Source organism: Motacilla alba, chromosome Z, assembly GCF_015832195.1.
Source record: "Motacilla alba alba isolate MOTALB_02 chromosome Z, Motacilla_alba_V1.0_pri, whole genome shotgun sequence".
NCBI lineage: Eukaryota > Metazoa > Chordata > Aves > Passeriformes > Motacillidae > Motacilla > Motacilla alba.
Window position 1 is genome coordinate 62386702 of NC_052046.1, and position 26190 is coordinate 62412891.

The following is a 26190-nucleotide window of genomic DNA, read 5'->3' on the forward strand; positions in this document are numbered from 1 at the left end:
CGCAGCGTTCCTTTTCTCATAATGTATCAAATTCTCTTCTTGATGGAGTTGAGGCAGCTGTGGTTAAGCTTTTCTTTTGCTTTGCCATTGTTTGGTAGCTCTAGGTGCCTATTTTACATATGAAGAAAGTGTCTGAAGGTGCCCAGGGACAAATTTGGGTCTGAGAGAATTACCAGCTATGTTGTGGTGACTCCAGGTTGATTTATCTGTCCTTCAAAAAGCATGTGACATGATTAGTGAACCCTGGAGAGTGCCCCTAAGAGGACTGCCAATTCCTTATGAACTCAGCAGAGTCAAAGAACTGATTGTGTAGCTCAAAGACAAAATTGATTTATTTAGCTAGTGAGAAGGTTGAAATAATAGGGATAATTGCATTGCTGGTGTGTGCTGGGAAGCACTGCTACAGTCTAATTTCTTTTGGGAGATAAAGCAGTTCTGCTGGTGGTCACTGGTGAAAAAACTATTTTGCTGTCAATTGTTAAATGATGTTGAAGACAAACAGAAGAAAGGACTCCAAAACAAATGAAATTTCTCAACCTGTAGAAGTTTAAAAGCCACCTTAGTCAATGGGAACTTACTTACTAAACTACAGTGCGTGAAAATCTCTTACAAGCAATTAGAGGTGCTTGGTAAGGACAAAGGGGTCACCAGGATAGTAACTCTATGGATTCATTCTGAGTAAAAAGCCATCAAGTGTGTGCATGTGTGAAGGGGTGGAAGAGACAAAAAGTGCCAAAAGCTGGGAAATGCTATTTCTGTTACTGTTGCTTGTTGTTCCTTTGATGGATGACTACATAGAAGAACATGATCTGACACCCATTAATGATTTCTAAACCCTGGGTTTTCTCCATTGGCTCTGGAAAATGTTTGGCTATGTTATTGTAAATTTCATCTCACAAAACTGTGGGAGGTGCTTTGCTTTCATCCTGCCAAACTGGTTCCAGTCAGACAGATGAGATTTAACTTGGCTGGCTAAGCAAGGCTCTGAATAGACACAACTCAGAAAGAGACCATCAAAAAGAGGTGGCAGAATTAAATCAGATGTTGGAGTAGACATTCTCTGTTCACTATGGCAAATAGAACTTAATTTCATATATCAGAGATTTCCAGGGTGGATCAGGGGGAGGCAGACATACCATGAAGCTCTGACTTCACCAGAAGAGAAACTGGAATCTATTCACACAGGAGAAAAACAGAACACACAAAGAAACAAAAAACAAACCAAAGTAAAACAACAGCATAAAAAAAGAAAACCAAGCCAAACAAGCAAACAAACAAACAAAAAAATTAGGAAGAAATACAATATACCTGGTAACCTGGCTGTTAATAGCCTTACCTGTTGGTAGTCCATGCATGATGGTGCCCAAAGCTCCTGTCATGTCCTGTCAAATGCCAAACACCTCCCATAAGAAAGAGGCCCAAAGGGAGAGAGATTGTTGTTTCCTGAAGAAAGCTCAGATGAACATTTTCTTCCTTTTTAGGAAGTCCCCACTCCATTGCTTTAGTGTTCCTGTGACTGTACCATATCATATGTACCATATCATGGGAAGCCACTGATCTGCTGATGTGCTGGTCTCTGTTCTCTGTTCACACTCAATCTTAATCTCTGTTTTGACTGAGCCTACATCTTGCCGTGCACTTCCTTCAACAAGTTTTGAACTTTAACCAGCAGTTAAACTGAATGGAATCATCACCTTGCAGTACTTTTTCTAAAATTAAGTGGTCTTGAAATCAGGAAACAAATTTCTGGTCATCCTTCAAAAAAATGTATATGTACCCAGACATATAAGAGACACAGAATTTATGTGTCTCTTAAGGTCTTCCATGTGTACACATTATGATCTGTAATATGCAAATATTTATTTACTTACTTTCTCGGCATAGTTGGCTAACTCTGCAGAATGTACTTCATTGTCAATTAATAAAATTGAAGGGGAATTATATGATAGTCAAATATCAGTGATTGACAAGTCAGGAAGTAGTTTTACTGTGGGAAAACCTGATGAGTTTACACAAAAGTTGTCAGACTGATAAGCACTGCTGGCAGCAACAAAAGAAAACTTAGAAGAGGTAGCCAGTTCTGATACAGTTTTAATAGAGTGAAAACAGAGAAGATTTGAGTAATGCACATCAGACAAATGTTTGCACTTGCACTTGCACATCTATATTTTTGACTGAAATAGAAATAGATACATTAAATCCATACATGATATTTCTGAATATGTAATTATTTAGTGCAATTAGTGGCAGACCAGCATTAGTCCTACATTTAATTAAAGGAACTTTCTGCTGCTCAGTATCGGGGTCATTTATTTAATAAAAGAACAGTGAAGACATGGTAAAGTTAGGATCTTCTTTGAGATACATACTCTCCAGTGTGTGTTTTCTCATTCTACTGGAAATGTGAGTTGTTCAGCAGAGATTCAAGTTAGGCCTCCCTGGCTCAGCCTCCCAGCATTCACAAAACTTATTTAGAAAAATTGATTGCTTAACAATCAATATAAACCTTGGAAAGAATATCTTGCTAGGAGAGCTGAGTTGATTGTGTCATCTCCATGGAGATAGAGCTTGGGTACATTATCATGTGGAGCTGTCCCAGATGGACTCTGCACATTTGCTCAATTAGTTTAATATGTGGATAGCCTTGTTCTGAAATCACTGTTCTGGTTTAATTTAATTCTTCCTTAATAGAGGAATTAGTGCCCTTGAAATTCGTAGCTTACCGTAGACTGAATTGGTATTTCAGTGTTCGGTAAGACTTTTGAAGTATTTGCAAAGCATTTACTCCACAGTATAGAATCTTACACAGGTTTTGTTTAGTTTTGTTCCTAAATTTAGAATATATGTCTTTCTCTCAGCATGCCCATAAATCTTCCCCTTGGAAGTGGTAAGCAAGAACAATTAGTAACTGTAGTGAGGGTCAAGTAAAGTAACAAGCATGTGCTCTTAAATAGTTTACCCAGGTTGTCCTGATACAATTCCTTAAAAGTATACCAAGAACTATACTATGAATAAGTTTGTTGCTAAAATAATGATTTCTTCATTCCAAGTGTATTCTGTTCTGCTCCTTGCTGGTTTTTTTCATGTGATTAATTTGGTTTATTCTTTTGATATTCTTTCTAACTGCATCTTGTCCCTTCTTTTTTTTCATGTTTTCCCCTTTCTCATTGTCTTTTGTAAACAGCAGTATAACTCCATAATGTTTTGGGAGTCCTGTTCCAGAGACTGGTTGTAAATTAGGAGAGATAAAGTGTGTGTTCTCAGTGGACTATTGAAACACGTGGTCACTCCCATTATTGACGTATTTCTCTTCCTCACTCTAGGTGCGATTAATGATCACAGATGCTGCAAGGCACAAGCTCCTTGTTCTAACTGGCCAGTGCTTTGAAAACACAGGAGAACTCATTCTTCAGTCAGGGTCCTTCTCCTTCCAGAACTTCATTGAGATCTTCACAGATCAAGAGGTAGGTTTAGAAAAGTGTCTTCCATGCATTGTTACATGCTGGCAGAGATTCCTAGAAGACTAAAAGTGCCGTATTGTTGGAGTTCCCATAGGCAGCCTGGTGCTGCTGCTCTTTACTCTTTATTATAGGCTTCCTTGCAAAACATTTATTTATTTTACTTTAGATTTAATGTAAATTGCCTAACAAAATAATCAAATTTTAATTTGGGAAATTAAATTACAACTTTCAGAAAGAAAAAATCAAGGCATCCTTAACAATGGAAGGAGATAGTGCTGTGTTTAAAATACACAGGTTTTTAATCAAAGGTGCACATACAAATTAATCAAATTGAACTTGACACCAGGTTCTTGCCTGTGGCTAATTGGCAAGTGACATTAATAAGACAGAGGGTGTTTTTTTTGCACCATCTACCTGCTTAATTTTTTTATAGTAGTGTCTAAAATATGGCCAGTGAATCTGTAAAACTTGTGGTTTTTACATACCAAAATGGTAAGCATTAAATATACCAGCATTTACCATTTGTTTCATGACTTGTTACTTTGGTCTCTTCCTTAATGTACTGTGTCTGAAAGCTCCCACAGGGCAGGAATCCATAGTAAACAAGCTGTCATACTTAATTTGGCTGCTGTGTAAAGTATATATTTAAATAAACTGTATGGCTGCATCCATACAAATTTAGTTTCCACTATTAATTAGAAGCATGTCAGTAGGCTGAGGTTTGAAAGTTCAACACTGAAATAGCATAGTTTGCATGAGCTCTAGTTTGACCTTGCTGTATCCATATGATCTATTCTCAAAGCCTCTTTGTTCAGCAAATGATTGAGGAAAGAGCTGGATTCCTGCTCTCTGAGACAGTCCTGGCACCTAAAATTCACTGGCACTTCTCAGAGTTACTTTTTTATGAAACTACAAACTCAAGTTCCTCATGTCTGCCTAATTAGCGACACGTAATTACTTTTTGACTGCATGCAAAACTAGGGGCAAATGCTACCATTACCATTAGGAAACAAAATTATTGCTTGGAAAGTGGAAGGATGGGGGTTGGCCATGAGTTGCAGATGCTGTGGGATTGCTGCAGTAGTGGGTGTTCATGGCATACTCCCATGGGCTATGAGTAAGGCTCATTTGGCTCATCTCTGTGGCTGGCAATGTGCTCACCAGCCAGCTGGCGTGGCTCTCAGCAAGTGTTGGCTTCCAGCCTATTGTTTCTGAAGCCTCGGGGTCTCAGTGTGTCTGCAAGCTTTCACAAAACCAAAGAAAGATCATGTTTGTCATACTGCAGTTCATTTTTTTAAAAAAATTTAAAAAAATAATTAGGAAAAAAGTTTTAGAAAAAGTGGCTACTGGTTTTCTATGTGGTGACAAGATGAAAGAATTACTGCGCTGTCCTGATCCTAGTGGACTTGGCAGTGACAGATTTACAGTTGGACTCAGTGATCTTAAGGGTCTTTGGCAACCTAAACCATTCTATGATTCTGTGACCATGTAAGGTGGGAGTAAGTGTTTCTGGCCTGTGCCCATTTTTACTTCACTGGGCCAAACCTGAACTAAGGTCAAGGAATGTGGTTGCAAATAAGTAAATACACTTCAGGAGATACTTGTATAAAGTCTAATTCAGAAATCTGTCTCTAGCATGCAGAACTCCCTTCAGGAAAAGCCTGAAAGTAGGATTTTCAATTTATCCTATGTGGGAAGGTGTGAAATGTCCCATTCTCCTGCTTCTGCAACAACAGCTAAAACACAAAAGTCTTTCTTTGTACCTTTGTGATTCCGGGTAGGAAGTAATAACCATATTTTCTCTGAGCAGCCAACTTACTCTTTGTCTTCACTGGCTGTGACCCCTTTAAAACTCAAGCATTCCTCAACAGATGTCTCTCAGTGTTTAAAAAAGGCTTATTCAGGTTTACTGGTATATTTCTTTGCTCACACAGTGGTTTTGAATTTGGAGAAGTACTGGCTACATCTTTGTGTAACTGTCTATCCCTAGTGTCACCATTTGAAATGCAAATCCATTTATACTTTTTTTCTGAGGCATGACTGAATTTGCTATTCCTAACAGATACAATCTGTGCCTGGAATAAACTTCCTTTAATTTTTTATTACCCTGGGCTTCCAGTGGCTTAACACTGTCTGCATTATGCATGCTAACTTTAAGAGGCAAAAAGTCAAAATTTAGAAGTATGCCGCAGAAATCCAAATATAAACTGGAGAGGACTCACCCCAAACTTGACACAGTATGTTACCATATAATTTTTTTTATCTAGACAGAAAATCAACTCTTTATGAGAAACAGTCTATACTCCAGTTTTATTTCCTTATGCATGCAGCGGACTTGGATTTATTTATTCTATTTTTTCAGAGGAAATGATTTTTTATTACATTTGGCTCTCCCTAATAATGCATTTTCAACCCTGATCAGAGACATATCATAAGGCGTATCACGAGACGTATCAGAGACGTCTCACTCTTGAGAATCTAAATCCATTTCAAAGCCGTCATCTCTGATGCCCCTCCTTTCTTAATTCTGCAATAAAAAACAGTAATGGTTCCCCTATTGTCCTGAGCTTTTAACCTTTCTAGCCTTTTCTCCATTTATTCTTTCTGCTTTGTTTTTTCATTTGCTGTCATTCAGATAGGGCCATATCTGACATACGGGTGAGATTTATTTATACTCCTGTCAAATGGTTTAGATACTCAGTAACAATGATACAGGAAGGTAGAAAATATTTATTTTGGGCTCTATGTCTTGGTTTGACTGGTATTTTTAAGACAGCTGCTGCATCTTTGTTGAGTTCTATGTTTAGTAAATGCTAAAAAATAAGTTACGCAACACAAAGAAAAAAGTAAGACCTACACACAGAAAGGCCCAAAGAGATCCAACACAATCAAACATCATTAATCTTTTATATATTAACTTCCTCTGTTGATACAGCTTGTGGTCCAAGAATTCCCAATTATTCAGCTATAGTGTTATCTATATCATCCTTGTGAAAAATGTTCTTAAATCTTGAACTGACAACTGAATCTCTGCAAAGAAGGTTATAGTACTTTTCATGATGATGTGCTGGCACATTTTCCACTGACATTTTATATCTGAATTACTTCTCTAAAGAATTTTGGTGGTCTCTTTGTTAAAGGCAAATAGAACAGAAATAAGCTACATTTAACTGAATTGTCAGTTAAAAATGTCAAATGAAAGTATCTGTGGGACTGAGATATGATAAAATATGTCATACTTTTTCATGTTTGTCTCCTTATCTGGGACCATCAAATACTGTTTTTTAGTTCAGAACCCTGGAATAAAAAATGGCTCTTTGTACTGTGGCATGGAAATTCATATTTTCTGTGCCTTTATTGCAGCAGTTGGTTTTGGTACTAGAATGTTAAGTAAAACTGCCAAAATTAATAGAATTACTCTAGATTTCAAATGTTGTGGTCCAAGAATTTAAATCAAACTAATGACAAGAGCATTTTTAACACTATTTTTTTTTCCTTGATCTTTCTTTGGCTCTGGACCTTGAACTCTCAGAAGTAGAAAACTTAGAATCATAGATTCATAGAATCATTAAGATTGGAAAAGACAAATTCACAGAATTGTTTGTGTTGGAAAAGATCTCAAAAATCATCAAGTCCAGCTCTTACCCAACACTTCCAAATTCAACACTAAACTCTGCTCCCAAGCACCACCACATCTACAGATCTTAAATACCTGCAGAGATGGTGACTCAACCACTTCCCTGGGCAGCCTGGTTTAGTGTTTGACAACCCATTTGGGGAAGAAATTTTCCCTCTTACCCAATCTGAACTTCCTCTGGTGCAATTTGAGACCATTTAGTGTCCTCCTGTCATTTGTAACCGGTGAGAACAGACCAGGCCCCCACCTGGCTACTCCCTCCTTTCAGGCAATTGCAGAGAGCAATAAGATCCCCCAAGCCTCCTTTTTTCCAGGTTAAACAACCTCAGCTCACTCAGCCTCTCCTTGTCTGACTTGTCCTCCAGGCCCTTCACCAACTCTGTTGCATTTCTCTCGACATGCTCAAGCTCCTCAGTGTCTTCCTTGCAGAGAGGGGCCCAAAAGCTTAGAGTTATTTCCATTTTGGAAGTATTAACTCATTTCTTAATGACAGAATCATTAGGGTTAGAAGGGACATCTGAAGATTATCCAGTCCAAGCCCACTGCCAGGGCAGGGTCACCCAGAGCAGTTGATACAGGAACATGTCCAAGTGGATTTTGAATATCTCCAGAGAGGGAGACTTCACAGCCTCCCTGGGCAGCCTGTTCCAATGCTCTGCCATCCTCAACATAAAGTTCTTCCTCATTTTGAAATGGAACTTGTGTTAGCTTCTGGCCATTGCTCCTTATCCTGTCACTGGCCACCACCAAAAAGAGTCTGGCACCATCCTCTTGACACCTGCTTTTGAGATACTTAATATGTACTCACAAGAGCATCTCTCAGACTTCTCTGGACTGAACAGGCCCGGCTCCCATGTTCTTACCTCCTAAGATGTTTCAGTCCCTTCATCATCTCTGTGGCTTCTGCTGGACCTTCTGTAGCTCTTTGTCTTTCATGATGTGTGGAGACCAGAATTGAAAACAGCACTCCAGAGGGGGTCTCACTAAGACTGAGTAGAGATCATCTCACTCAACCTGCTGGCTATACTCTTCCTAATGGAAGGAATGATGCTGGCTTTTTAGGAATGGTATCCTGGGATACAATTGACCATCTTGGCCACGGGGACACTTTGCTGGTGGATAGTCAACTTGTCATCCACCAAGATTCTCAGGTCATTCTCTGCAGTGGTGCTTCCCAGCAATTCAGCCCCCTAGCCTGTTACTGGTACTTGGGGTTACACCCCCCAGGTGCAGAACCCTGTATTTGCCTTTGTTGAACTTCATTCTCTACACCCAGTTCTCCAGCCTATTGAGGTCATGCTGAATGGCAGCCTAGCCTTCAGGTGCATTAGTCGCACCCCACAGTGTCATCAGCAAACTTGCTCAGGGTGCATTCCATCCCTTCATTCAGGTTGTTGATAAAGAGTTTGAATAAGACTGGATTCTCCTGAGCTGATCACAACTCTCTGAGCTCTGCCGTTCAGCCAGTCTTTGATCCACCTCGTTGTCTGTTCATCTAACGCAAATATCCTGATCTTTACTTACGAGGAGGATGTTGTGGGAAATGGTGTCCAAAGCCTTGCTGAAGTGGAGGCAAACAACATCTGCTGCTCTCCCCTCACTGACCTGTCCTCCCCTGCCATCATAGAAGGCTGTCAGATTGGTCAGCCTGATTTTCCCTTGTGGCATCCTTGCTGACTGCTCCTGGTGACCTTCTTTTCTTTTATTTGCTTGGTGATGACTTCCATAATGATCTCTTCCATCACCTTTTGAGGAGTGGAAGTAAGGCTGACTGGCCAGTAGTTTCCTGGATCCTTTTTCTTCCCATTTTTGAATAGAGGAGTAACACTGACTTTCCTCCAGTCATCAGTCATCATCCACCTCTCCTTTTCTCCATGATTTTTCAAATATGTCATCTTAGCAACATCTGCCAGCTATTTCAGTACCTGTGGGTGCATCTCATCAGGACCCATGGATTTTTGGATGTTATGTTTGCCTAGCTGATCTCTGATGCAACCCCCTAGAACCAAGAAAACTATTCCTTTTCTCCAGCCTCCCATATCTCCAAGACCTGAGGGCTGGCCTCAGCAGTAAAGACTGAGGCAAATAAGGCATTCAGTAATTCCACCTTCTCTAAGTCACAGAATCACAGAATCACAGAATAATGAGGTTGGAAGAGACCTCTAAGATCATCAAGTACAACCTATGTCCTAACACCTCAACTAGACTGTAGCACCAAGTGCCATGTCCAGTCTTTTTTTGAACACATCCAGAGATGGTGATTCTACCACCTCTCTGGGAAGACAATTCCAGTATTTTATTATTCTTTTGGTGAAAATTTTTTTCCTTATATCCAATCTGTACCTTCCCTGACATAGCTTGAGACTGTGTCCTCGTGTTCTGTCACTTGCTGCCCGGTGGAAGAGACTGACCTCCATCTGTCTACAATGTCCCTTCAGGAAGTTGTAGAGAGCAATAAGGTCACATCTAAGCCTCCTCTTCTCCAGGCTAAACAACCCCAGCTCCTTCAGTTGTTCCTCATAAGGCTTGTGTTCCAAGCCCCTCACCAGCCTTGTTGCCCTCCTCTGGACATGGTCAAGCATCTCAATGTGCTTCCTAAATTGAGGGGCCCAGAACTGGACACAGCACTCCAGATGCAGTCTCACCAATGCTGAGTACAGGGAAAGAGTGACCTCCCTGCTCCTGCTGGTCACAGAATTCCTAATGCAGGCCAGGATGTCATTGGCCTTCTTGGTCACCAGGGCAAATTGCTGGCTCATATTCAACCGGCTGTCGACCAGCACCCCCAGGTCCCTTTCTGCCTGAACACTGTCCAGACACACTGTCCCCAGTTTGTAACCTTGTAGGGGATTTTTGTGGCCAAAATGTAGAACTCAGCACTTAGACTTATTAAACTTCATGCTGTTGGACTCTGCCCATCTATCCAACCGATCTAAGTCTCTCTGCAGAGCCCTCCTTCCTTCCAATAGATCAACACAAGCTCCTAGCTTAGTGTCGTCTGCAAATTTACTAATGAAGGACTCGATGCCCTTCCATGACCAGGAGACCAATCTTATTTATCAGTGCCCCACATTTTCCTTATTCTTCCTTCTTTCTGTCCTTGATGGCCCTTACCAGACTCAATTTTAGGTGGGCCTTTACCTTTCTTGTTCCTTATTCTGGCAATGTTCGTATAGTTCTTCCATGTGATCTGTGCCGTTTTTCCTTCCATTTGAGATTTACTAGAAGCTCCCTGCTTATCCATGCAGGTCTCCTGATCCCTTTGGCTGATTTGTTGCTCATGGGAATACATTGGTCTTGAGTTTAAGGAAGGATGCTTGAATACTGACCAACTCTCTTGGACTCCCATATTTTCCAGAACACTAAACCATGGAATTCCTCCAAATAGTCTTTGAAGAGGTCTAAGTTCAGGATTCTAGTCCTGCTTACTGCTTGGCTTCCTCACCAGATTCTGAATTCCACCATCTCATGATCATTGTTCTGAAAAACTCTCGGGCAGCCGATCTTGATAAATCCAGGAGCAATACTGGCTTTTCAGGAGCCAACCCACAGAAAGACCTGAAAAAACAGTGGTGTGGTGGAATATATCCCATGAGCGAAGCAAATAGGATGGCAACTGCCCCTGGGAGGATGCTGGCCTCCTCTGTGTTGCAGTTGCTCTCTGCCTGTTAAGAGGCTGTATTTTGTCATTTAGATACTTGGCTGTCTCTTCTGGATGGACTGGACCAGTTGGGAGACTCACGAGCCTGTATGTCATGGCAGACATAGAGTGGCACCTCAGGCTGCATTATCCCCACCGTCCTCATACCCTCTCAATATAATAGTTAGGACCATCCTTCTATAAAGTATGGAGGAGGGAAGGGGGAACCTTATATCCTGTTGTCCTTTGGGCAGTACTGACCAGAAATAAGGTCCTCCTTTGTATTTTAAAAAAATAAGGCAGTAAAATAATTGTGATACCAGCTTACTTTAGCATCTAGAATGGGAACTCACCAGTGCAGAACCAAATGAAAAAGGTTTTATCTGTCTGACCATGAAATATGTGTTGACATTAATTGTCATTAAAAAATAAATTTGTGTGCATCTTCTTGTGTTTTTGTTTTATAACCCTAGATTGGTGAATTGTTGAGCACCACACACCCTGCCAACAAAGCCAGCCTAACTCTTTTCTGCCCTGAGGAAGGGGACTGGAAAAATTCCAACCTTGACAGACACAACCTTCAAGACTTCATTAACATTAAACTCAACTCAGCTTCCATATTGCCTGAGATGGAAGGACTCTCTGAATTCACTGAGTATCTGTCAGAATCAGTAGAAGTGCCATCACCTTTTGACATTTTGGAACCTCCAACCTCAGGAGGTTTCTTGAAGCTCTCCAAACCCTGCTGTTACATTTTCCCAGGGGGAAGAGGGGACTCTGCATTGTTCGCAGTGAATGGATTCAATATGCTTATCAATGGAGGATCCGAAAGAAAATCTTGTTTTTGGAAACTTATCCGGCACTTGGACAGGGTAGATTCCATTCTACTCACTCACATCGGAGATGACAATCTGCCAGGAATCAATAGCATGCTTCAGCGAAAGATAGCTGAACTAGAAGAGGAACAGTCTCAAGGGTCTACTACCAACAGTGACTGGATGAAAAATCTGATCTCACCTGATTTAGGAGTTGTGTTCCTTAATGTACCTGAGAACCTGAAGAACCTGGATCCTAATTCTAGAGTAAAAAGGAGTGTAGAAGAAGCTTGTTTTACTCTCCAGTATTTAAATAAGTTGTCTATGAAGCCAGAACCTCTTTTCAGAAATACAGGAAATACCATTGACCCTATCATTTTATTTCAGAAAATGGGAGTTGGCAAACTTGAGATGTATGTGCTCAATCCTGTCAAAAATAGCAAAGAGATGCAATATTTTATGCAGCAGTGGAGTGGTACTAACAAAGATAAAGCTGAATTCCTGCTACCAAATGGCCAAGAGCTAGACATTCCATTGTCCTATTTCACCTCTGTCTCATCCCTGATTGTGTGGCATCCAGCTAATCCTGCAGAAAAAATAATCCGAGTTCTCTTTCCTGGAAACAGCACCCAGTACAATATTCTAGAGGGACTAGAAAAACTCAAACACTTAGACTTTCTTAAACAACCAATGGTTACACAAAAAGACCTAACTGGGAACATTGCTAGTCCAGCTGTGAAACAAGCGAAATTGAAACAAAGAACAGATAGCAAGGAGAGTCTGAAGCCTGCTGCAAAGACACCACCAAATAAGCCTGTCAGAAAGGAATCTAAAGAAGAAACACCAGAGCCTGTGAAGCCTAGTCCAGTACCAGAAAAGCCTCAGAAACTGGAAAGCAAAGAAAAAGTTCCAGTTAAAAAAGAAAAATCAGCGAAAGTAGAGACCAAACCAATAGCGGTGGAAAAAGACCTTGCAAGTAAGGAGGAACAGCTAGTGAAATCTGAAGTTCCTGAAAAACAAAGTACAGATGTAAAACCAAAAATGTCAAAGGAGAAGACAGTGAAAAAGGAAGTCAAAGCAAAACCTGAAGAAAAGAAGGAGGACAAAGAAAAACCAAAGAAAGAGGTTTCTAAAAGAGAAGAGAAAACACCCCTCAAAAAAGAGGAAAAACCAAAAAAAGAAGAGATCAAGAAAGAAGTTAAGAAAGAGATGAAAAAGGAAGACAAGAAGGAAGCTAAGAAGGAAATAAAGAAAGAAGCTTCAACAAAAGAAGCTAAAAAAGAAGCTAAAAAAGAAGAGAAGAAGGAAATCAAGAAGGAAGACAAAGAAGCCAAAAAGGACATCAAGAAGGTTCCTAAAGAAACCAAGAAGACAGCTACTCCTTCAAATGAAGCCAAAAAGCCAGCAGCAAAGCCTAAACCACAAAAGAAGGAGGAACCTACTAAAAAAGAAGCAATACCTGCTGGAAAGCCAAAGGAAAAAGGAAAAGTTAAAAGTGTGAAGAAGGACCTCAAAGTCAGTGGAGCACAAGCTGCCCTTGCAGCAGTTGGAGCCACAACTGTAGCAGCTGCAGAAATTACAGCCGGTGGAAAGGAGCTTGAAGCAGAGAGATCCCTTATGTCTTCACCAGAGGATTTAACAAAGGATTTTGAGGAATTAAAAGCTGAAGAAGTTGAAACAATAAAGGAAACAAAATCTCAAGTTGCACTTATAAAGGATGATCTGAAACTCACTGGCACAGTACAAAAAGACACTTTTGAAGTACAAAAAGAAAAATTGGATAATGAAGGACCTGCTGAGTCATCCGATGAAGGCATAACTACCACAGAGGCTGAGGGTGAGTGTGAACAGACACCTGAAGAGTTGGAACCTGTGGAAAAACACAAGGTTGATGACAATGAAAAGTTTGAAGATGAGGGAACTGGCTTGGAAGAATCATCTGAAGCAGATTATGAAGAAAAGGCAGAGACAGAAGAAGCTGAAGAACGAGATGAAAATGAAGTAGAAAAAACACAACTGGATGCCACAAAACCATTTCTGGAAGAATCAAGAAAAATTACAGGTGTCTCAGAAAAAGTAATGACTCAAGTAGATACTAACATTAAAGATGAAAATTATATTGAAAAGGCAGATTATGAGGCATCCGATGAACGAGCTGAAGAAGACAGGGAAGAAGCAATAGAAAAGGCAGAAACTGAAGAGACTGAAGAAGATGAGGAGGACAAAGCAGAAGACATCAGAGATGAAGAAGAAACTGAAAAAACAGAAGCCGAAGAAGATTATGTGATGGCTGTGGTAGACAAAGCTGCAGAATCTGGTGAAGCCGATGATAAGTATGGCTTACTCATCATTACACCAACTAAACGCTCAGAGTCTCAGTCTCCTGTGATTGAACCAGCTTCTTCTATCCATGACGAGACACTGCCTGGTGGTTCAGAAAGTGAAGCCACTGTTTCTGATGAAGAAAATAGAGAAGATCAGCCTGAGGAATTCACTGCTACTTCAGGTTACACACAGTCCACCATTGAAATATCCAGTGAACCAACTCCAATGGATGAAATGTCAACACCCCGAGATGTCATGAGCGATGAAACTAACAATGAGGAAAGCGAGTCACCCTCTCAGGAGTATGTGAACATTACCAAGTATGAGACATCACTATATACTCAAGAGTTCAGCAGAGCTAAACTTTCTCCACTTCCAGATGCTTTTAATGGGTTATCGGAAGGATCCAAAACAGAGGCCACAGAAGGTAAGGATTATAATGCCTCAGCTTCCACCATCTCACCACCCTCTTCATTAGAAGAAGACAAATTCTGCAAATCTGCATTCCAAGATGTATACCGGCAAAGAGAAAGTGAAATCCAAGGCACTGACAAATTAGAAATCAGAGAACCCTATCAAGAAGATGGTGGAAAACATAGTTCAGCCAAGAGTCCAGCTGACAGTTTGTCCCCTCCATCGCCTGTTGCCAAAACACCACTGAGTGAACGTAGTGTAAACTTTTCACTCACTCCCAATGAGATCAAGGTTCCTTCTGAGTCTGTTCCCCCAGCTAAATTACCTGATGTACACCAAGAAGTTGCTGAAGAGCACTGCACAAGCCCTGATGATAAAACATTAGAAGTAGCATCTCCATCACAGTCTGCTGCTGGTAGTGCTGGCCACACACCTTATTATCAGTCTCCCACTGATGAAAAGTCCAGTCAGCTTCCCTCTGAAACCAGTGAAAAGTCAACAGAAGTTCCTGTTAGCTTTGAGTTCAGTGAAGAAAAAGATGAGTCTGCGAAATGCAGAATAAGCCCTATGGATGAGCCCGTGCCAGATTCAGAATCTCCTATTGAAAAGGTTCTTTCACCTCTGCGGAGTCCTCCACTGATAGGTTCAGAGACCACTTATGATACATTTTTGAGTGCTGATTTAAAGTCTCCCACCAGAGATTCTGGAAGCCCTTCTGAGGAGAAACCTGAAAAAGAAAAATCACCTGTTCAGATGAGCCCAGCTTCTGAAGCAAGCTCTGTGGGCCTCTTCCAAGAAAAACAAGATGAAAAAAGCATGGAATTTATGGTAATTAAGGAAGGCTTCAGCCTGGAAAGGAAAATGGAGGATACAGAGCCCAGCAGCTCCCAGTCTTCACTGGTCTTGGATGAGCGGAAGTTAGCAGGTGATCTCTCACCGACTCAAATAGATATCAGTCAGTTTGGTTCTTTAAAAGAAGATACTAAAATGTCAATTTCTGAAGGCACTGTCTCTGACAAGTCTGCAACTCCTGTTGATGAAGTTGTTGCAGAAGACACCTATTCCCATATAGAAGGAGTAGCTTCTGTCTCTACAGCATCTGTTGCCACTAGTTCATTTCCAGAACCAACTACTGATGATGTATCTCCTTCTTTACATGCTGAGGTTGGTTCTCCCCACTCTACTGAAGTTGATGATTCCCTTTCAGTGTCAGTTGTACAAACACCAACAACTTTTCAGGAAACAGAAATGTCCCCATCTAAAGAAGAGTGCCCAAGGCCTATGTCAATTTCTCCACCAGATTTCTCGCCTAAAACTGCAAAATCAAGAACACCAGTGCTTGATCACAGATCTCCTGAGCAGTCAGCTATGTCAGTAGAATATGGTCGGGAGTCACCTGAGCAGTCTTTAGCAATGGATTTTAGTAGGCAGTCTCCAGAATATCCTGCTGTAGGCACTGGTGTACACCATATATCTGAAAATGGACCAACGGAAGTAGATTATAGCCCTTCAGATATACAGGAGTCTCCTTTTGCACAGAAGATTTCACCTGTGGAACAGTCATCTTACTCTCAAGAGAAAGATATTTCAGAAATTATTTCAGTTTCTCAAATTGAAGCTTCATCCTCAACTTCATCAGCTCATACACCTTCCCAGGTAGCTTCACCATTGCCAGAGGAAACTTTTTCAGGTGGTGTTCCACCCAGAGAGATGTCACTGCATTCTTCTTTTACCTCAGAAAAGGTGCAGAACCTGGGAGAAAAGCTCTCACCAAAATCTGACCTGTCTCCACTAACTCCAAGGGAATCTTCTCCCCTGTATTCTCCTACTTTTCCAGATTCACCTCCTGCAATCACAGAAGCAGTGTCAGCTAGTCACACACCTTTGTTGTCACAGCGGGTGTCTTCTGTCAAAGCCTTTGGTTATCAGGAACCCCTATCAAAGCACAGTCCAGAACCTTTACTCAGTCCAGACAAAGAAGATTCAGAGAAAAGCAGCAGGTCACCAGAAGAACTTAGTTATTCATATGAGGCCAGAGAGAAAAGTACAAGGTCACCAGAGAATATCAGCTATTCCTATGAGGCAGTCAGAAAATCTACTAGATCACCTCAAGCCATGGATTATTCCTTTGAGTCAAGCAGAAAAACTACTAGGTCTCCTGAGACCACAGATTATTCCTATGAGATAACCAGGAACACTACTCGGTCACCCGAGGGTACAGACTATTCATATGAGATAATTGCAAAAAATATGAGGTCATCTGATGTCACAGATTATTCTTATCAGATAACAGGGAAAACTACCAGGTCACCAGGGGCCACAGATTATTCCTATGAGACAGCTGGGAAAACCCCCAAATCACCTGAAGCCACAGATTATTCCTATGAGTTAACTGGGAAAGCTACCAGATCACCTGATACTATGGATTATTCCTATGAGACAACAAGGAAAACCTCTAAGTCACCAGAAGCCGTTGGCTACTGCTATGAGACAATTGGGAGAACCACCAGGTCATCAGAGGGCATGACTTACTCTTATGAGACAGCTGGGAAAACCTCCAGTTCACCTGAAGCCACAGATTACTCATTTGAGACAACTGGGAGAGCTACCACTGGGAGGTCACCTGAAGCTGCCAGCTATTCCTATGAAGCAAGTGCACATTTTACTCCAAGTAAATCGTTAGCAGAATCCCGTCAAGATGTTGACTTGTGCCTTGTGTCCTCTTGTGAATATAAACATCCCAAAACTGAGCTTTCGCCTTCATTTATCAACCCAAATCCTCTTGAGTGGTTTGCAAGTGAAGAACAGTCTCAAGATCAAGAGAAGCCACTGACTCAGTCTGGGGGAGCTCAGCCTCCTTCTGGGGGAAAGCAGCAAGGGCGGCAGTGTGATGAAACTCCTCCCACATCTGTGAGCGAGTCTGCCCCATCTCAGACTGATTCGGATGTTCCCCCGGAGACTGAGGAATGCCCCTCCATCACCGCAGATGCTAACATTGACTCAGAAGATGAGTCGGAAACCATTCCAACGGACAAGACAATTACGTACAAACACATTGACCCACCACCTGTCCCAATGCAGGATCGCAGCCCATCTCCCAGACATCCTGATGTTACCATGGTTGATCCAGAGGCTCTGCCAGTTGAACAGAATTTAGGTAAACCTTTGAAGAAGGACCTCAAAGAAAAGACAAAGACAAAAAAGCAGGGTACCAAGACCAAGTCATCTTCTCCTGTTAAAAAAAGTGATGGTAAATCAAAACAAGTGGCTTCACCAAAGCCAGCTACAAAAGAATCTTTAGACAAAATTTCCAGAACAGCTTCTCCAAAAAAGAAGGAATCTGTGGAGAAGGCAACCAAAAATATCTCTAATCCAGAGGTAAAGTCTCGAGTGGAAGAGAAAGATAAGGATACCAAGAATGCAGCAAATACAACAACATCCAAGTCGGCAAAGACTGCAACCACAGGTAAAGACAAATAGTAATGCCCTGGTGTTTTGATTTTCTTAGTTGTTGCAGTCTAGTTAGTTTGCCACTATATCAGCTGAGAGTGTGGTTTGTGGCATATCCTCAAAGAAAGTTCAGGTTTTAAGTACAAATCCAGTATGTAAACACCACATTTAAATGCATGAAAGTCACTGGTTTTACTTCTGTAATCTGAGAAAATTGATGTCAGTTTGCCCAGAGAGTACATAAAATAGAAAGAATTTAATATAATACAAGCCGCCTAAATAGGTAACCACCCAACAGAATTAAAAGTACCACTTTTATAGGTGAAGTAAAATGAGTAGCAAGGTGAACCCTTTTATTCATTGTGAGAAATAAGTAGATACAATTCTCTTTAACATAAATTAATGTAATTTAATATTGTGGGAGGCACAGTCATTATCTCTCTTTGGGTGCTCTTATTACTTTGCTAGATTGATTTTAAAAGCAGCATTTTAAAAAATTTAACATTAGTAAAAGCATTTTGAGTGAAGTAAGTATGTATATCACATAATCCAGTCTTATGCCATCACTGATGACTAAACATACAGAAAATTAATGTAATTTTGAATGTCTATTATACATACTAAGTAGCAAAAAATTGTGAATTACATTACTGAAGGAGGTATTGCATTAATTGGTTGTTTCCAGCAGACCTTGTTAGGGACTGTTTGGGGGATACTTTGATTTTTCTGCTGTGAGGACTGATGTTCTGTTGAAAGCTTCTTTGCGAGCAGAAGTTCTAGGATTCAGCACAAATGTATTCAACTGTCCTTGGCTTCCCAGTTTCGGGTCGTCCATTGTTCCTTTCTCACCCCATCATTTTATCTCTGCATTTCTGCAGCACTTAAGCTCTGTATTAAAGTCATTAGGCATACTTCTCAGATATGTGCTGGAATAATCTGTAATGACATAAAATTGTAAAAATATAACAACAAGTATCTTAATCAGGGTTGGTATGCACAATTTAAAAAGACATCAGAGTTTTGGGGTTTTTTTATCATCAAAGATGATAGAATACTTTGTAACAAAACCAATAGCCAAAAACTCTCCAAATCAGGAAATCTTACCACTTCATTTGGCATTTTGCCCTGTGGTGAGTGTCAGAACATGCTAGACGACTGTAAGGGAGTTTCCTGGCCTTACACTGTTTGACCCTAAATTGATCATATTGCTCAGATAATTGTTTACCAAGCTTAATCAACGTGAGAAAGCTATTAAACCATAAATGTTGATAATCTGGGTAAAATTACTGGCTGAAGCAAAATTTTTAGTTTACATCATGATTTTAGAGCAAAAGATGTGATTTTTTTGTGTAACAGTTTTGATGTGTTTACATGTTGCACTTCATTTTGACTGAAGCTCTTCTTAGAACAAGTGCTGTATATACTATGTACAACAGCAAAGAAACACTTCCCCCTACTTTTTGCAATAAGTGGCTAATTTGTGTATGGAAATAAGGATACAGCAGGCAGACAAATACTTGACTCTGCTTCCTGAATTGCTTTGCAACTTCCTCCTTCAAAGCTCCTCCTTGACCCTCTTTGTGCTCACGTGTAGTAGCTTCCTGATGCATCTGTAAGGCAACCTGAGCACATCAATTGCTATCATGTCTTGCTATGTACCTCAGATTTCAGGACAGCTTCAAATTTTCATGGCTTCCTGTGTGATACTAGATTTTATAATCAGTCATACCCTAGACTTACAAAAATCTGCACTTCTTCATCAGGAAAATAATAGCACCATTTACTGAATGGTAATTCAGTAATCACAGCCCTGCACAGTAATTGTTGGACAATAGTAGTATATTACTGGAAAAGGTTCAGCCAAATTTTTGTTATATGGTGGTGACTTTTTATTGTATTATATAGTTCCAATTTTTCAGTTTTTTCCTCCCATTACAATCATAATTGGGGAACAACAAAGCCACAACATGTAGGAGGGTAATTCCATAACTGGTCACATCTCACCTCAGTAGTTATAATGGTACTTAATGAATGCATGCTTTTAACCAGCCTGTGATATATTCTTTTGGTTTTTTGCTTCCAAAGGACCTGGGAATACTAAGGTGGCAAAATCTACAGCAGTGCCTCCAGGACCTCCAGTGTATTTGGATCTGGTGTACATTCCCAACCACAGCAATAGCAAGAATGTTGATGTTGAGTTTTTCAAGAGGGTGCGGTCATCCTACTATGTGGTGAGCGGTAATGATGCTGCGGCCGAGGAGCCAAGCAGGGCTGTTCTGGACTCCCTGCTGGAGGGCAAGGCACAGTGGGAGAGTAACATGCAGGTAGGCTCTTCATTTCTATCTCAACCTGGAAATCTAACCTTTCTCAGCTATGAGAAACTAGAGCACCTCTAGCACAGATGGTGGCTGCCAGAGAATGGGGCCCTGTCTTGGTTTAAAAGACAGGTGTCTACCAGGGAAGGCAGGAACTTCCTTTGGAATGGAGAATATGATGAGAGGAAAGAGGATCTGCACCCAACACCTTTTACCCAGACCAATTCTCCCAGTATCTCTGTCCTTCCCAGACAAAACCCCAGGTAAAATGAGAGAGTAGGTAGTTGCACTTGTCCCGTGAGGTGTGGCGACTTCTTTTGCCTCTCTTAAGTACCCCATCGTTGTTGTGTCCTACTAACAAATGTGGGAGAAAATTCCTTGAGAGAATGAAACAAAAGGAAGAACCCTAAACCCCAGCAGGCCCCCAGGCTGGGCACCAGTGAAACCGTTAGTGATGTGTGAAGCACAGACCTGCACTGCACTCCCTTCAGACCAGTTCCTAATTTTTAAAACAGTTGAGAACTGGCTTATAAGCCAGCTTGGCCCTCGCATAATTTTACACACCACATAAATGATCTGAGTTTGGCATTGTTGTAGCTTTAAGTAGGGAAGAAAATGTTTCACACTTTATAGAGTAATTACATGCATTTGGAAACTTCATGTGCCTTTCCATTATGATGAATAAGTGAAAAAAATTTTTCTATCATCTGAAGAGTTATCAGTGCAGATTACAGCCTTATACTTCTCTTGAAAGCTGTATCTCAGCATTGTGAGAAACGAGCCTCATTCTTCAACCTTTTTAAAAGTTTAATAAGGGATAAAAGGGACAGTAAACAGAGATGGGTGTATAGCTGGCTAATCATAGCAAGTCTTCTTATATACTTTTTCATTGCATTAGTCAAATACATATTCCTAAAGATTAAACTTAGTCAAACATTTCTTTAAACTTGTACATATGTTCCAGGGATTCTTTAGCTTGGTTCAACAACCCCTGACCCATCTTTTTGGAGTAGGTGCAGTAATCATGGATGCAATTTTGAGAGTCGTGTCTTACTTCCGTAGTTTCAGCAGGCGATAGTGATAGTTGAAGGGTCAGTGGCAGGGGTCTTTACATCTGTTCCTCAAATGTTATCTGACCATGCAGACTGTTTTAGCTATTTCCACAAGTATTTTACATCAACATCAGCTATTTCACAAATTCATCTGTTATTCTCACTTCTGTCAGTTACAAAAATAAAGACATTAGTTATTATTCCACAACTACAGTTACTTCTGCAAAAGTTAGCACATAGCACCCACTTTAATATTTTGCAAAAGCCTAAACTATAATTTATGTTTATCATGCTAAAATATACAAGCTACAGGGACCAAGGCACTGGCCAAAAAAAGCTGACAAATTATACTATATTAAATGCACTTAAAAGTGATTACAAATTGTACTATATCAAAATTGCAGTGATTAATAATAATTTGCAAAAGCCAATACATAATAACGAAAGCCAAGAACTACATAGTTATTTGTAACAGCACCTTACAAAACCAACGTTTTAATCTGATTAACCTTATTTTCAGTCATTCTGCCTTACCTACATGTTGATTTCTTTCTATCCATCCATTTATTCAAATATTTATTACATAAAAATTCAATCCAAAAGGGAAACATACTTGTTGGTTGGGGCTTCTTGAAAAGACATTTTGCATATCAACTGTTTCTGTGGTCCATTCAGTAGGACTTTTATTTCATGTTGCAGGTGACTTTAATCCCAACCCATGACTCAGAAGTGATGAGGGAATGGTATCAAGAGACGCATGAGAAACAGCAGGATCTCAACATCATGGTTTTGGCAAGCAGCAGCACTGTTGTTATGCAAGATGAATCTTTTCCTGCATGCAAGATTGAACTGTAAGAACAAGACCGTGCATCACAAGATTAAACTTTGTTTCCAGAAATTCTTCAGTTTGAAAACACCTTGCCTGAAAATTCAAGTCATCTATTTCAACTGCTGAACTATATACTTGCCAAATGCTATACTGTGTCACAGTGATGCAAGTCACTAATATTTTTCAGTCTTTGTTGGTTGCTAAGGGAAATAACAGTCTTCCCATAGTAGAGTACAAATTGCTGCGAAAATACAGATCCAGTTGCATCTCCACTGAACATTTTGAAACCATGCACTAGCAACCCCAATTGACTTTTGCCAGGTAGAGGCATATGCCCTCTAAAGAAACACAAAGAGAGAAAGAGAGAGAGGGGTAGGAGGAGAAAGTAAATTATTAGGTCTGCATTAGTCTCATGGCAATAGATGTATCGCTTACTACAGTCTGCTTATGTTCTCACATAAGAAGAAAGTTTTAAATTTTTATCAATATGAGCTATCACTATGGGGATCCTTTTTTTAAAGAATTAAGTTAGCTCAAACATAAAAAAAAAGAGAACATGGCTAGGAAGGGATGTATGACCTAATCACTCATCAGCAGCTTTTCACTTTAATTTGAACTCTGCATACTGACACACGGTAACAATCATAGGCCAAATATGCGTGTAGCCTGCACCCCATCTAGAAGTCTAAAACCTTTCTTACAACATGCAGAATTGTTGGTCTAAGGCATGCTTCCAGCAAAAGCCCACTCACTCCAGCCAAAACTGACCAGTCCACATGCTTGAACACCCATGTCCACTGTCGATTAACTGAAGCAAAATACCAAAGCAGTCGGGAGTACATACAGTAGACAATTTGCCTTAGAAAGTGACTTGAATGTACAAAGAAACTTGATGCACTTATTTTTTAATGCTGAGACAGCAAATTTATAAAACATCTGTGTAGGATCATAGTTACACCAGTAAAGAAGCGTGAGTGTGCATGTGTGGTATTAGGAACTTATCTGACTGGTCAAATGGTTTGGTGCTATGAATTGCATATATTAGTTATGTGAACACTTCACAGATGCACCTGGAGAGCTCAACAAGGCAAGATGAGCTTTTTTTTTGAAGGCTCCTTTCATACTGTGGAAGCAAGATTGAAGTGGTGTCTAGTATCAGAGTTACAAAACTTAGTGAAACATTCAGAATGATGGAAAAGGTTACCTGTGAGCCTGTACAGTATTCAGCCTTCCTTTGTCCTACCTGATTTTATTTGTTTAATTTAAGAGTGAACATGGGAACAAATGTACAGAAGCCTTTCTTTTTAGTGCTGCATGAACTTTTAATACATGACTTGTAACAAACATTTTCATTTACAGGTAAATGCAAAGAAAAATTTTCAGGTGAAGGCATTCTTTTTAGTAGTTTTGTAAGATAAATGAGTAGTGTTGTTTAAGATTCTAGTGAGAATTGATATTGAGGTAAAATTTATTGAAAACAGTCAACTGTCAATACCTTTTTCAGGAGACAGGTATGGAAGGATACCCTCATAAAATTATTCTGTTGATGGTGACAGAAAATGAGATTTGAGAAGTTGATTGCCCAATACTTAAAAGGTTATAACCTACATTCTCCACCCTCACAAGATCTTGGAAAAGGATAGAACAAGCAATAAGCTTAAAGTCCCTTCTCTTCCCTTTTCCTTCCCTTCCTTTTCCTTCTCTTCCCCTTTGCTTTCCTCTTGCGTCTATTCTTTCCTTTCCTCATTCTCTTTCCTTTACTTCTCTCTCCTCTTCTCCCTTTTTCTTGCTCTTTCACTTCCTTTCCTTTTCCTGCCATTGCCTCTTCCTTTACTATTCTTTTTTTCTTCCTTTCCTTTCCTTTCCTTTCCTTTCCTTTCCTTTCCTTTCCTTTCCTTTCCTTTCCTTTCCTTTCCTTTCCTTTCCTTTCCTTTCCTTTCCTTTCCTTTCCTTTCCTTTCCTTTCCTTTCCTTTCCTTTCCTTTTCCTTTCCTTTCCTTTCCTTTCCTTTCCTTTCTCCTTTCCTTTCCTTTCCTTTCCTTTCCTTTCCTTTCCTTTCCTTTCCTTTCCTTTCCTTTCCTTTCCTTTCCTTCTTCATGTCTCCCTTCTTTTCATTCTCTAGACTGCTTGCAGAGGAACAGCACCACTGCTCTGTGATTTAAGACAGTTTGGATTTTTTAGTCTCAGAAATTTTACCCCAATTTAAAAAATCTTGTTGCATTGCAGAAGTTCTGCAAATCTGAATTTAAGAAGATGTAAAGGCCTACAGCATGGAGTTATGTGCTGGTTGTATGAATCACCATTATGGCTGTTAAATTTGACAATGTAGTGAACTATGACCTTATTTTATTTTCTCTACTTATAATTTATTTCATTTTTACATTGTTAGGATATTTTTGTTTATTAGGTGTATGTTTGCACTCCTATTTTTATGAGGGTTTTTTAATACTGGTTTAGGGTCTTGTAAATGTGGGCTTCTCATGCCCATTTAATGCTGTGAATTACTGTTTGTCAGTGGTTGGGGTTTTGATTTATTTTTAATGTCTTTTCTTTATTTAGGTTTCTCTAGCAATGCTGTTTTATTTATTGCTATACCTTTTAAGTAGTTAAGAATAACTCAGAGTGACTATGGCACAAAAGGCAGATGGAAATGTAGTGTGAAAGCAAGCATGTTTGCTGGGCTCATGTCATTCACTTAAAAATGCATTTGTAATACATAGTCTGCAAAGATGTGGGATATCTTTGCAGACTGTGTTGTATAATTTTGCAGATATGTGCTGCAAAATTTTTGGCAGAACAGTTGAACTGTTTCTACAATTCTTTCTGATTTGTCTATTTTATTCTATAGTTCAGAATTCAAACCTTTTGAGTGGGTGGGAACAGATTTTCTGATTTTCTGACAACACCTGAAATGGTTTGTACCTCTGCTTTGGTAGAAAATTGTTTTAAGTACAGCAGTGGTTTCATGATTAATCTCACTTATACCACTTACTCCTCTGAATCAGGAGCAATTTCACTACTGTCAGGGAAGTTACAGTCATCTGATCCTACTGTAAATTAAATTGGACTCAAGCCTTAAATATGCCCAAGCAAGTTTATGATGGCTGAAACATTTGTTTTACTTCTGAAATAATAATGATAATTAGACAGTTACATGTACATTTGCTTTTTTTGCTGCTACAAGAATATTAAAACCCTGGTCAGGCTATTCTGAGGTATTGTAATGCCTGTTCCATCCACTCCCTTCCAAATGGCAATGGCACCTAGATTCAACACAGCAATGAGCTCCTCCATCGACTCCTCTTGCCCTTAATGACTTTCCTGCCTGTGGATCTAATCTACCTGTGCTAATCCTAGTACTACACAACTAGTTTAGTGTAACAGTCATCAAAATGTACTGTGTACATTAACGATGAGTGCTGTTGATCAGCATAGATTTCTAGGAGCATGGTTTGTTATTGATTACTCTAATTGTAAAGATTCAATATCTGAGTGCAAAGAACACTCCATTTCAATGATGGTATTACCCATAACAGCATTCCCAGTCATGATCTTTATGCTATTAATATAATGCTTCATAATTCAATGAAGAATTAACTTTGGGGATCCCATCCCACTCTTGAACTTGGACAGGGCCTCTCTTGCATGCCTTTTCAAAGTCCTGTGGTGGGCCTGACTCATTGACCTCTATTTTCACCCCATCTTTCATAGAAATCACTTTTGATTTTTTTTTTTACTTACTTTACATACTGTGGTGAATGGAGATAACTGTGTATATGAATGTTGGGGTTTTTTTAATTGTCTATGATAGCTTATGCATTTTAGGAGAGTTCTGGTACTCTTTTACTAAGATTTAATAAATTTGTTAATTGAATTTTCAATCCCTCCCAACACAAGCAAATGAGTTCCAAAGAGCACTAGCTGTGCATTTGGAACGTTTCTGTCATGCGCTTCTCTTTGTTCATCTGTCGCCAGAGGTTCTTGCTCAGTAATGATGTCTTTGAGAGAAATAGTAATTTTCTTGGTCTGGATTTACTAGCATATGAAAAAATATAATGTTTACACTTGAAAGAAAAGCTTTCATCTTTTCACTTAATAATTGAACAAAACACTAAAATCAACTAGGGGCAAGCATTTCTTAGAATGCAATTATATTATTCACCTGGTTTAAAAATGTTTGCTACTTAAAATTAAAAAAAAAAAAAGAAGAAACACTTGTTTCTTGTGACTCTACAAAAAAATTCTAAAAAAAA

At 39.8% G+C, this 26190-nt stretch overlaps 1 protein-coding gene across 1 annotated transcript in view; it reads left to right on the plus strand.

Annotated features, from left to right (window-relative positions):
• MAP1B (microtubule associated protein 1B) overlaps positions 1 to 22478 on the plus strand; it is a 70157-nt gene extending 47679 nt beyond the window's left edge. The window contains exons 4-7 of the mRNA XM_038123999.1: positions 3324 to 3464; positions 11212 to 17758; positions 19828 to 20066; positions 21809 to 22478. Coding sequence (XP_037979927.1) covers positions 3324 to 3464; positions 11212 to 17758; positions 19828 to 20066; positions 21809 to 21964 — 7083 coding nt within the window. The 3' untranslated portion in view covers positions 21965 to 22478. The remainder of the gene's footprint in view (positions 1 to 3323; positions 3465 to 11211; positions 17759 to 19827; positions 20067 to 21808) is intronic.
• The last annotated feature ends 3712 nt before the right edge of the window (positions 22479 to 26190 follow it).